General features: G+C 29.8%; 1 protein-coding gene across 1 annotated transcript; it reads left to right on the top strand.

The window, feature by feature from the left end:
• The first annotated feature begins 2,633 nt into the window (after window positions 1–2,633).
• On the top strand, window positions 2,634–13,134 carry LOC131852027 (peroxidasin-like). Its single transcript, XM_059202602.1, has 17 exons — window positions 2,634–2,911; window positions 3,879–4,071; window positions 5,295–5,398; window positions 6,000–6,153; window positions 6,447–6,651; window positions 7,012–7,198; window positions 7,277–7,401; window positions 7,846–7,980; window positions 8,059–8,256; window positions 8,348–8,645; window positions 8,800–8,915; window positions 9,326–9,537; window positions 9,837–9,997; window positions 10,087–10,218; window positions 10,555–10,706; window positions 11,570–12,018; window positions 12,340–13,134. The coding sequence occupies exons 1-17, from the start codon at window positions 2,812–2,814 to the stop codon at window positions 12,419–12,421; spliced, it is 3,003 nt and encodes a 1,000-aa protein (XP_059058585.1). The 5' UTR covers window positions 2,634–2,811; the 3' UTR covers window positions 12,422–13,134.
• Window positions 13,135–13,464: the final 330 nt, after the last annotated feature.

A 13,464-nucleotide genomic window follows, 5' to 3' on the forward strand; every position in this document is an offset into this window, starting at 1 on the left:
ATAAAGAAGTATATTCTATAAATGTCAATTGTTAGTTAGATCAAGTTTTTTTTTTATAATATAGAGGTTAATGATTTCATCTAATACCTTCTATTATTAATAATTTAATTCTCCTATTATTCATTAATATTCATTATATAATGAAATTATGTCTTTATAATATCATTGATTGCCTGTACCTATCTCTTAATTATTCTGTATGTACTGTGCAATGTCTCTTTATTTATTTTTGTGTATCAAGAATATATTTATATTCATTGTAATAGAGGCCACTTTTCTTTTTATTATATTTTAGAAATAAATGTTATATTAGAACTAGTATCTTTGCGTTATTTCATAGCGAAACTAGTATGATATTGCTCTTTATTTTTGACGTATTCTTACATATACCTATATTATTAGCTTTAGATGTGTCTACCATCTTTATCTTTACCGATTATTTATTTGTAGAATGGCAAAAAATTAAAATTGTGAATTAGTAAGACACTAATTAAAAATTAGTAATCGTTTGACATATCTAGAATCGATTATATTCGATGTTTGACTATTCTACTAAATACAATATTTTCCCATTATTCTGTGATCCTAGGTTAGATAATGTATGGTTTTTACTTATCTAATAATTTTTTTATTGTTTATTTTATTGCTTTAACTTTTGTTTAAGTTAGTTCATTTTTCAATCTATTTAATTATGAAATCATATCTAACGTCAACGTCATTTAAAAGATAAATATTAAAAATAAACGACATTATTTTAATAGCATTAAATTACGCAAATACTTACAAAATTGTGTAGAATAACGAAACTAATCGATTAACTACTATATTTGTAATAAAATTCTCATTTAAAATTAAATAATAATTATCATTATATAAATAATAAAAATTGAAATATTTCTAGACAGAACTTTCAGCATATTATAGAACGGTTTTTAATATTTCATCCTTCCTATTTATAACTCTGTTTAAATTTGGACATGAAATTTAGTATTTTTTTTATGACATTATGGAAAATAATAACTATCGTCAAATAATCAACTAGTGTCCTTAATTATTCGTTAATCGTCCTTCTCAGCACATAGACTTACAAATTAATCACATTGAAACTACAAACGTTTAGAAGCAAATACATGCCTTTCTATATATTCGAGGCTAGTTTTGTTGTTATATCTAGAGGCCTTATATTATAGCGTTCCATGGTGTTGCCACAAAACAGTTAGGTAACTAGAAACGTGACTCGCATGGCTCAGCATCCCAATTGACACGTTGAAACTGACGCGTGTGCTGAATGTTAGCTGAGATAAGCCAATTAAGGGCGCCGCTCGGATTGGGACTATGCTGTTTAATTTGGGATATCAATTCATAGTTGCAAGCTGCTGACTGTTATTAATTCATATTATGTTCAGCTCAAAATTAAATTTTAGCACTCATCATTAATTTAATGAAATATGATTTGGTTTAAATTTATTGAACAGCTTCGTTATATGAAAAAACGGTAAATAAAAACAGCACCTAAAAAAATCTTATTATAAGGGACTGTGTAAAGATGTTAAGCTCAGTGTAGCAAAAGATGGTAATAATAGAAAGATGCAGTTACAAAATGTGCACATTGTAGAGATTGCAGAGGAGTTCGTCAGAAGCCGTCGGTAGGAAAAAAAATAATTAAAAGAATCTAAACAAAACCATGATAACAAAATAAATAGAACATAGTCCTCAATACAAGTACATATTTATTTTGGAAACAATTTACAGATTTTATTAATTACTAATTTATCTTGACTAGAGACACGACACTTGTGCACGACGCACCACTTTATTATTTATGTTTTTTGTCTATTATATGATATAGAAAAATGTTATATTGACATTATTATTCTTCTGTTAATTGCTTTGCTTTTGATATGTACCTATAATTATATTATTCCTTCTTAAAACCCATTTTTCTACAATTATTTTTACCAGCCTAATAAATATATAATACAGTCGTTCGCTTACAATACTATAAACGTAAACTTTTTTGTTGGCTCTTAATTAATACATTTATTTTTTTAATTAATATATTTTGTACAATGATAAGAATCGAGTATAATTACTATTTATTGTATTAATTAATTTTATAGTTACCATAATCGAAGATCAAAATTAAAGCGTCTTATAAAATATCACGCCAGCAAGTGTAAGTGTAACGAATTTTTACTGTTTTGGAAAATGATAATATTTAACGCTTTTATAATAAATTTATTCTCACAGAAACTATTTCAGTGAGTATAAATTTGTTATAAATTCGTTGAATATTATATTGAGAGACTGTCCAAATAAAACAGGGTTAACGCGCCCGCCTGTTTCTAATAAATATATATTTATAAAATTTTAGATCAGAACAGCAAGTTCTAATAATACCGAATTAAAAATACAGGGTGATAAGAAAAGAAATCATTTCCTCCAAACTAAGCTTTTAGTTTGAACTGTCTAATAAGAATGCCTATAGTATGTTTCGGGTATTTGAAAAAATATGCAGACACACTGATTGCAGAACGGATGTCATCGTCATCGAGGGCCTTTTCGATACGCAAAAGCTCGACTGAGTCGGCGCGAAATGTCTAAGTAAGAGTGGGGGGCAGTCACCCTAAAGATATACGACGTAGAGGCTGTGTCGCCTCGTGCTCTATACACATCGCGATGTCGTTTGAAAACTATTAGTATTTTTCAAATTAAGTATCATACTTTAGTTTAAGGTGAAATATATTTTTTTTCTATGACTTGAAATGTGTGTAAACGTAAAGTGGGAATTGGCAGTTTGTAGTGTCAAGCATGGTCGTGGGACCAATTAAAACAGATAAACGTGCATGGAACCAGTTCAAGTGCATTATCCTTTTATATGTTTTGTCCAGTTTTCCTTGTCCGACGAAAGGTAAGTGATTTTTTTATGAATTGATACTGTAATTAATTTTATAACTACAATACGTCGGTAAAAATGATTAAACTAACAATGTTTATATGTTACAAGCGTTAAATAAATTTATTTCTATAATATGTTTATCATATATTACATTCAATGTTTGAATAAATACATAAACATTTTAATAAGTAGGAACATAATATTATTGTATACCAAAATTTTATATGTGTCCCAAACGAGCTGTATATTTATTTAAACACGAATAATTTATTATTTAGCATTATAAAATGTGTATTGATTTTTTTGCAATGTGTAAGTATTTGCATGATTAATAAACGGTTTAATTAAAAAAAAATAGTTCGTAATACGTGCATAATACATATTTTCGTTTGTTGTTAAAATTATTTTTGTACATAGAGATGTACTATGAGGACATAGAGAGAAATTACACTGAAGAAGAAAGAAGTACATATAATATTTTTACAACAATAATACTCATTGTATATTTCTGTCCTTAATTAGATATAAAAATATATGAAATATAGTTTAAAAATTGCAAAAAAAATAAATATTGGTAACAATGATTACAGGTTATTCATGAGAAAGCTGTGTATTTGTCTATTATTTAATGTAACTATTACTACCCGACGGCATAAAATTTTAGTAAATTTGGCTTAGTTCGTTTGAATCAATACATTTTATATTATGCAAAATCAGTAAATAAATATACAATACATTATTGTATATCAGAAAACGATTTAGAACATTTAGAATATTATTATGAACACTATACACGTTATAAACAAATTAAACGTCCTATTGTGGTAAACATTCGTGATACAGGTGGTGTTAATATTAATATTGTAACAATAGTGGCAGTTGGTACCTGTTCCAATATTTTAGAACCACACTAAACAAATGCTATTGTTGCACGCTTTATTCAAATTCCATCCCTTTCAAACAATTCTTTTTTATAAAGCTCAAAGTCGTGCGCCGCGTATCAAAGAACACCCAGCGGACACGATTGTAGGGAGAAGTGAACCTGCTACCCTGCGGTGCGTGTCTGAAGGGAAGCCGAAACCGACGATCCAATGGTATAAAGATGGAATACCGCTCGCGCCTACAGACCATCCACATAGAGTGTTGCTTGAAGATGGACTGTTATTTCTTAGGTAGGTTCTTATTATTCTTATACCTACATCTAGTTTAGATGTTACTAGGTATTTTTGTTACCAGATGTAGACTGTGATAAGTATTCTGCATAAGATCCGCCGTCTCATCTATTTTGCCCGCCAAGCTTGCTTTTTGAGATGTGTTTTGATTATAGGGTATGATTAGGCAGTGAAATTACAGGATAAGAGGCATGACATTCTAGTCTTCTAGAATGGCAACGCATGAGTACGACATTGTCTGCAGTGCTGTTCATGTTCTCTCGCGTCTGACCTATTTTCTGAATGTTATTATAACTGAATGCATATGTTAAAAAGTTAGAGCCTTAGTAATTTGTGTTATGTTAGTTGTGTGAGTCAGTCAGGACAAGCCCCTTTGTAACGATATGACAACGAAATAGGCAAAGAGCACACTTATTTCGTTTCTATATTATTACATATTAAGAAATTTGATCGCGATTGTATAGATATTAGAAACTCAGATGCTACATAAATATAGTTATATAAATAATATATACCTACATGCAAATAAGATATCTAAGAAATACTTTAATATCTTTAATAATACAATAAAAAGCTAAAAGTTCTATAAATCATATTATTTATTAGGATATTAGAATCGACTCCACATCTTTGTTGATGAAATTAACACAGATGTGGAATTCAAGAATTGATTATTTTTGCATCTTATAAACTGAACCTACATATATTATATATATTTTTTTAATAACAAAGGATAACAATAGTAATAAAACAATTACAAATTAATAGCAGAACCCAACTCCTTTGAATAGCTATCTATATTATTTAATATATGTACATAAATGCAAGCATGTCATTCATGCATTTAAAAAGTATTTAGATCAAGATCGTAAATTTTGTTAACTGACGCCAAAATTATATCCCTTTAATACCTACTGCAAACGTGAAGATATAATTATTTTGTCAAAACCTTCCATGCTCAATCTTTTTTAAAAATTTCTGTGCTCAGTATCTGGGAATTATTATCTCAACAAGTAGGATTTATTAGTGAATATAACAATAAAATTGTTTAAAAAAATTATAATAAAAATGTTATATAATATATTGTTTCCATAATTTTATTTTTAGAATAGAATCTTTGTTTTCGTGATGTCGACGATAATGTTTCAAGTCTGAAAGTTGTTTTACGAGTGTTTTACGGTCTACTTTACTGCTTAAGGGCTAATTATGTTGTTACCTTATAGGGTTATGCGTGGTAAAAAGGAAAGCGACGAGGGAGTATATTGGTGTGTCGCGAGGAACTCCGTCGGCGAAGCAATTAGTAAAAACGCTACATTGACCATTGCTGGTAATATACTAAGTTTGTTTTGAATTTTTGTGATAAGCATGAAAATTACAGGGATATATTAGAAAGTACGATGTTTATCAGTACATTAGTTATACTACTAGTATATTATTATGTTGCGAAACAACTGTGTTACATTGTTGTACTCGTACTAATACAAGAGGTATAACATTATCCTCACCAGTAATGAAGTACTAATAATTATTTTGTACAAACAAATCTATATATTCTGTTACATTTATAGTATTGTATGATAAACAACCTGGTACCTAACATTTGACACTCCATTAATACCTATTTGTATCGTTAATATTTAATTAATCGAGATAGACATTGCTACCATTTAGAATGAAGGAAACCAATTACTATTAAAACATGTGAGTTGGATACCCTCCCTCTTTAATATTTATTCAATAGGAGTAATTCCTGATTTCAAACATTAATGCATTATATTGTAGGGATATAATATAATATATTTAGTTAGGTGTATGTTGAAGTTTTAACTGTATATAAAAAAACAAAATTGTAATAGTTGAAAAATTTAATTGCAGATGTAATTTGTATTTTTATACTTGTATTTCAAATAAGTTTTCTTCATTTTCAGTCCTCAGGGACGAATTTAGAACAGAACCCCGTGATGTAAAAGTGGCAAGCGGAGAACCCGCCTTATTAGAATGTTCCTCTCCTAAAGGTGTGCCTGATCCTTCAGTACATTGGATTAAAGATGGACAAACTTTAGATGTAGAAGTCAATGGAAGGTACTGTTAATAATATTGAAACTAATTGTTAAACATAGAAATAGAGTTCACAATTAACATTAACATGACAACAATATTTAATAATGATCTACACATATAAGCACATATAGCATGAAACTACCTATATGTGCTTATATATGTAGATCATTATTAAATGTTGTAATATATTGTGTACGAGCTTTACTGAGTAAATATACAATTATTTAATGTAAAGACTCAAGATATATATTTATTACTAAATTACGCTATTGCTGTATTTCTGTGTTCATTATTTTGCTACACTTATCTTACAGAATATCTGTAGTAGATGGCGGTAATCTAAAAATTCTCGAGAGTCTGCCGTCAGATAGTGGTGTGTACCAATGCGTGGCATCTAATGTGGCGGGAGAAAGGCAATCGCGCCCGGCTACCTTACTCGTATTACGCAGACCACATTTTCTAGTGAAACCCAATAATATAACGGCGCTAATAGGCCAGAACATCGAGTTTCATTGTCAAGTAAGTTGAGATATGTAGCATTGTGGTTTATTGTTACTTTTGTTTGTAATGCTAATCTTAAATTCTACATTCCACACATCGATATGAATATTCGACCGATTTAATTTTGATCTAAATGGATATACATCAATGTAGAATAGACAGCTTATTATACAGACTGTACTGTTTATTTATTTGAAAGGAAATTTGTTTGAGGTATATAATAAGATGTAATTGTAAAGTAGTTTCAATTAGGATTTAAACACAAAATTCTCATAAGATCACGTCTTCATTAAGTATAAAACCTACTTCGATTGTCAAAATTTTTTTACACAGTTATTTTTATAATATAGTAAGTTAATATAATTAGTCGTATTTCAGACTTCACCAGATTCAGATGTGGCTGTAACATGGTCGCGTGATAGTGGTACTTTATCACCTTATGCCATAATACGACGCGGATCTTTAAGGATAGATCGATTAGTATCTACAGACGCCGGGACATACACTTGCAGAGCTGAAAGTCAAGCTGGGTCAAGTGCAGCCAGTGCCACACTAACAGTATATTGTAAGAAATATAAGTGGAAATTAAATTATCGCTTACTGTTAATGTTAATACATATTCTTATTATTTTACATTTTGCAGCCTTACCTCACTTTACACGAGTGCCTTCGGATCAAACAGCATGGGAAGGAGAAGCTGTATCATTTCCATGCGAGGCGGATGGATCACCTAAACCCATTTTGTTCTGGACTATGGAAGGATCGCAGGTAAGATTACTGGCGATTGGGAGTTAAATATATAACTGTGCTTCAAAATCAGTTGTATATACCATAGAAATAATTGCAGAGAACACTAAACCTCTGTCCATTTTATTCTGTAGGTATATATCACGGATGGTGTTCTAAGGAATTGTTCAGATTGATACCAGCTGTTAATTTATCATCGCGCAACTCAGGATAAATTAAAATATCATCCTCATCATGTGGTTGAATGGCGGCCCTCAATCAAGCATTTTTCCGATACCTACCTTGCCTCGCCCAACACATGACATACACCAATCACATCACCTCCCAGAAATTATATTACCGAATTGATGCCATTTTAAACCTTCAAGAAAAGAGCTTATTTTTCCTCAAGATACTTTCATTTATTATATTACATGCTCATTTTGCAATGTTATAAAAAGTACTAAGGACTAATATTTCTTCCAGGAATTAATATTCACAAAATCAAGTCACGGTACCAGTTCGCTTTATTTAGATCGAGTACTGGCTCAACATGCAGGTAGACTTACATGCGTAGCTGTCAGTGCAGCTGGTAGTGCTTTACATACGGCTACTCTTCAGGTAATTAATGTACAATAACAATGTATATTTTAATAAATGTATCATAAAGTAAATTAACATTATTGACATATTCTTTAGGTTTTAAGAAGAGAAGCCAATTCTTTCAAAGGAGATTTTGAGTCATCATCACCTTATCCAGATATAAACAAACCATTGAACTATCCACCGATGACACAATACGAATTAGTACAAGCTCGACGTTATTTACAACAAGATGTTTTAGCTCTAAGACGTGTAGAAGGGATATCTGCTACTACCATTAAAATTGTTTGGGATGTGCGTTTTTTTTATAATTACTATTATTTTTACTGACAGTTGAGTGTGTGTGATATTGAATTATTATACCATATTTATTTTTATTTAACAGGTTATGACAGATTACAACGAATATCTAGAGGGTGTAAAAATATGGTTCAATGGAACGTCTATTAATCGACAATATGCGACAGAAAATTCTATGAACTCGAATGCATCTTTAGATAGTATAGCTGAATTTAGTAAATATGAAAATTTTTCAATGACCACAGTTCATAACAGTGGTTCATCTAGTCATGTATTAACAGGGTTAATGCCATATGCTCAATATGATGTATTTGTAATGCCTTTTTATAAGTTATTGTTAGGTAAACCATCTAACATGAAGTCTGGTTTTACAGAAGAAGATAGTAAGTATATTTATTAATTTGCAATAAGATTACATCATTTGTATTTACGGCTTTTATTCTATTTATTATTGAGTTTATATTTAATTTTGCAAAGTGACATTTTTATCTAAGTAGTTTAATTTCCTGTAAGTCTAACATTGCAAGTAAATTTTAGTTCCATCGGCACCGCCGCAGAGCCTTTCAGCCGGCGTGATAAATGCGACGTCAGCATGGATACGGTGGGATCCGCCTCCCGTACATACTTGGAATGGAGAACTTTCTGGATACTTAGTTAGTATACTTCCTTAAACTAACAACATCCATTTATTTGACTCCTTGAATTAAAACTATTTTACAGTTTCAGTTTAAGAAATATGAACTGAAGCGATTACCTAAATATTCCAGTACAAGCTTAACTAAAATACGATACGATACGATTATATCTGGGATACAATTAAAATTAATTTTCATGAAGTCGATCAATTTCGGTGATGTCATAATGGTTAGCGTTATCTAAAGCTTTAAATACCTATCTGCCTAATCATTTTATGGCGAAACGCATTTTCACAGTATAGGTAGTAAATACGTTAAGATTATATCGCATAGTTAAATATTTATTACATTACTTTAGTTATCTCTTTAATAATAGGTTACAACGATCAACTCGAATAAAAGAAATTACAATACAGTTTAATTTTTAGATTGAAGTGAGAGTGGGTGGAGGCAATGGTGGACGAGTAGTAGGCCAGATGTCATTAGGAGCACGTACTCGTGCTGCTGCTGCTAGTTCTCTTCGTACAGGTGGTCGCTATAGTGCTCGCGCTGCAGCAGTTACACACAGAGGACATGGGCCGTTCAGTGCGCCTGCGCTTATACACATGGTACCAACGCAGATACAACGACATTACGTACAGTAAGTTCCTTAAAAAATCTAATAGTGTACATGTAACAAGAATGTCCAAGCAATAACAATTCCATCAAACGACTTAAAATTTTTGTAAAATTGTTAAATTTGCATTACTACTACAATTAATTTCCAAATTCACCTGGACTTATGCTATTAGTACCGGATAACTTGGATATATTGATACATTTGGTTTAAGAATATAATTCTTTTTGACGTATAATTCACTAATGAGAATAATGTGTAACTTAATTTGGATAAATCTATAGAGATAGCTGTTGAAATTGAAATCTTACCAATTGTTTTAGGACTGAACCAGCAACAGACAAAGCCATTCTGTCTATGTTTCAAGAAACTTGGCTGCTTGTATTGTGTGCATTTATACTTGTCTTAGTTATAGTTAGTGCAGCTATTGGATTTTATATTAGACATCGAAATTCGAAACAAAGGAAAAGTCAAAATTCAACAAGTACGTAAAATTCTACGCTATATCATCAGAATATTAAATATTTAGTTTAGTTTATTTAGAGTTAATAAATTACTGATAATTTCTTCTAGATACAGCAATTATTAATGCTCAGCAATGTTTATTGGGTAAAGAAGCAGTTTGGCTTCGAGAAAGGCCAGTATTCGAAGGTTCAAACGAACCTAGAATTGAAATATTGAATTGTCATCAGAGTCTTTTACACAGTAAGTAAAAAATAAATTAGACATCACCAAGAATTTTATACTCTTCTTATAAATAATAACTGAAAACATAAACTATTACCTTTTAACTATAACCAAGAATAACAGTTTTATACGCGATACTACAATTATGATTGATTCTAGGAAATTATAAATAAATATACGATTATCTAAGTTTACCAATATGTATTGAGGCGATATACGTTTAATACAAATTAGTTGATTGGATATTTTTTTTAAAACCACGATACTTGACAATCTATATGAATTACGGCTTCTTTTAATTGTTTTCTTAAAGCAATATAGATATTGTATAAAATACATATTTTTTAACTAAAGGTGGACACTCTGTAGGAACAATGGCTATGGAAGCAGAATATACTCTTCCACAACATTCACATACTATGAACCCAATGCCTCAAGAAGAATATAAAAGAATGCAACCGGAACCATACGCCTCTAGTGCCATTTATACGGAACTAAATTATCAGGTAAGTCACTTCCTTTCAACTTTTGATCTACTTATTATAATTTATATTTACTTATGTGCTTACAGATACAGTATATTATTAATCTTATGAATATTACAAACGCATAAGTGAGTACGGATGGATAGATGTTTGTTACTCTTTCACGCAAAAACTACTGAACGGATTTTGATAAAACTTTACAGTAATACGTCAACATCAGAATAACACATAGACTATGGTAAAACCACTAGCAGCTAGGTATCCATATTTGTACATATATAATATTCTGAAATAAGTTCAGACTAGGTTTGAGAATACAATTTATTAATGTTTTATTATAATCGTAATATTTTATAGGAGAAAAATAAAACCATGATAGCAGCTCGCAGATTGAAATTGTATTCTAGTTATATATATATATTAAATATTTAGTTTTAAAAACTTTTGATCTACTTATTATAATATATAATATTCAGATGTATATTATTATAAGTTCGGATGGATAAATGTTTGTTACTCTTTCACGCAAAAACTACTGAACGGATTTTGATAAAACTTTACAGTAATACGTCAACATACAATTTATTAATGTTTTACATATATAATATTCTGAACTTATGACTAGGTTTGAGAATACAATTTATTAATGTTTTATTATAATCGTAATATTTTATAGGAGAAAAATAAAGCTAGTCACATGATAGAGCATCGCTCGCAGATTGAAATTGTATTACTAGTTACATTGTATTTTCCCTCTACCAAGCAAAATTTATTTTACAAATCAGTAGGGACAATGCATAATAAATACTTATTTAATTGTGTATTATAAAATTTCCAATGTAGGTTACGTTTGCTAGTTAATGCATTAAAATGAATAATTCTAGACTGACTTAGAAGATTCCTGCATGAAATGTGCCAATAGCCCAGGTTCATGTGACAACAGTATGATAAGATCCTATGGAGAAAGCAACCAGTACTCCAATGAAGAATGTTCCACGTGCTGTCGCAGTAGCAGTTCAACTTTAACGAAAGACTACAGCGAAATGACTAAATGTGGCAATGACGGAGAGGATTTACAGGAAATGTCAATAGATGACTGCCCCTCTTGTAAAACTAATCATTCGAGATCATCAAGCCATCATGATGCTAACAAAGAATGGGCTATAGCTGAAGTAGAGTATGATTATCCGCAATGGCATTGGTTAGGAAAAGAAAATAGTTTTAGACATCGAACTGAAGATACAAATACTCGAACACATTCAAGTGGTGAAAGGAGCGATCAAAACTGCAGAATGAATTTGTGTGATATTCTTCCGCCTCCACCTTATGAGAGGTAATGTATTTTTTCATATGTATATTCAAAATAAAACTATTATTAAAAAGTATAATTATACTATACATAAAATATTATTATATAAAATGAGTTTCTTATATTTATTAATATATCTAGAAAGAAACTTTGTTTATTTGTATTTTCTTTAGGATTAAAAACAGGATAATAAATAATACTGATACTAATATTTTAAGCAAATGTTATGACTATTTGTCGTTATATGTTTCTCTTTTTAAGGTTTCACATATTTTTTATCACGCCATAGTATATATCATGTCATAAAAGTACAAATAAATCAATTCAATCAATTTTTGTTCACAGAGAAACCCATTACCGGGATATACGTGCATTTGCCAATAACTCGGGTGCATCTGGTTGTTCAGGACATACGTATCGAAGTTAATTTTAATTTTTTTATTTTGTCATAACATTGTTATTGAATATCATTAGTACGTAAACCAAGCAATACTAATTAGTAAATTTGTAAATATGTATGAAATGTTTCTGCATATATTGACGGAGAAATAGAATGTCTGTTACACTACCACATAACAATGACTACTAATATTTTAAATAAATCGATACGTTTACTACTGACTCAAATTTGATCAAAAATAATTAAATACGCTAGCTGATAAGTGTAATTTCTATTTTGATTAAACTACTACTATATGCGTAATATTTTCGTTAACAATTAGTAGTAATTTGTATGTGGAGGTGTAGCCGTACGTTTTTTCAAGTTTAGCTACTGTGGGTGTGTTTTTAAATAGACTGCTGTTTATCGTATTGTAGGCTTTAGAAATAGGTTTCATCTTTCTCTAGTGACTGTGATATAGTATAATTTCTTATTCAATTTTTTAGTTTTGTAAATATGTTTTAATGTTTGATATCCTTATACAATTTTATCGTTCATTTACACCGTACGTATTTTATCTATTTATTATGTAGTAAATTAACAAATGCAAAGAAAAAGAACAAGAAAATTGAAGGCCATTTTTTAATCACAGTTATAAAGAATTTTGTATTAAAAAGATCTTTTAACAGTTCTAACATTTGTAGAAATGTTTCAAACTGATCAGCATTATTAAATAACGTACATTTGTATGTGTTTGTTTTAATGGTCCTATAATAACTTAATTAAGAAGAGTAAGTAACTCATAAGATAGTACTGACTCACTTATTTTTTTATTAACAAAAGAATAAGTTTACTATATTTATACAATCAAAGTCTCTGAAATAGAATATACTCTGACTGCATAGATTTGATAAATAGTTTTACACGACGATTGCAGATATTTAATGTGTAGGAGGTAGCTTTGTGATTTCAGATGCTTATTTGGTCATAAATATGTTTTAATTAAATTATTTTTACATTTTAACTTTCTGCATACGATTGATTCTTATTAAAAAAAAAACAATTGTTATATTTTCCTGTGGATCTTTATG

The sequence above is a fragment of the Achroia grisella genome, unplaced genomic scaffold (genome assembly GCF_030625045.1).
Source record: "Achroia grisella isolate CSIRO2021 unplaced genomic scaffold, CSIRO_AGI_Agris_v1 utg821, whole genome shotgun sequence".
NCBI lineage: Eukaryota > Metazoa > Arthropoda > Insecta > Lepidoptera > Pyralidae > Achroia > Achroia grisella.

Excerpts from the sequence above, each read along its gene's own strand:
- LOC131852027 (XM_059202602.1), top strand. The coding sequence starts at position 2,812 with ATGGTCGTGGGACCAATTAAAACAGATAAACGTGCATGGAACCAGTTC. Across the intron at positions 4,072-5,294 it reads GATGGACTGTTATTTCTTAG|GGTTATGCGTGGTAAAAAGG; the intron begins GTAGGTTCTTAT and ends GTTACCTTATAG. Across the intron at positions 8,916-9,325 it reads GAGAACTTTCTGGATACTTA|ATTGAAGTGAGAGTGGGTGG; the intron begins GTTAGTATACTT and ends TTTAATTTTTAG.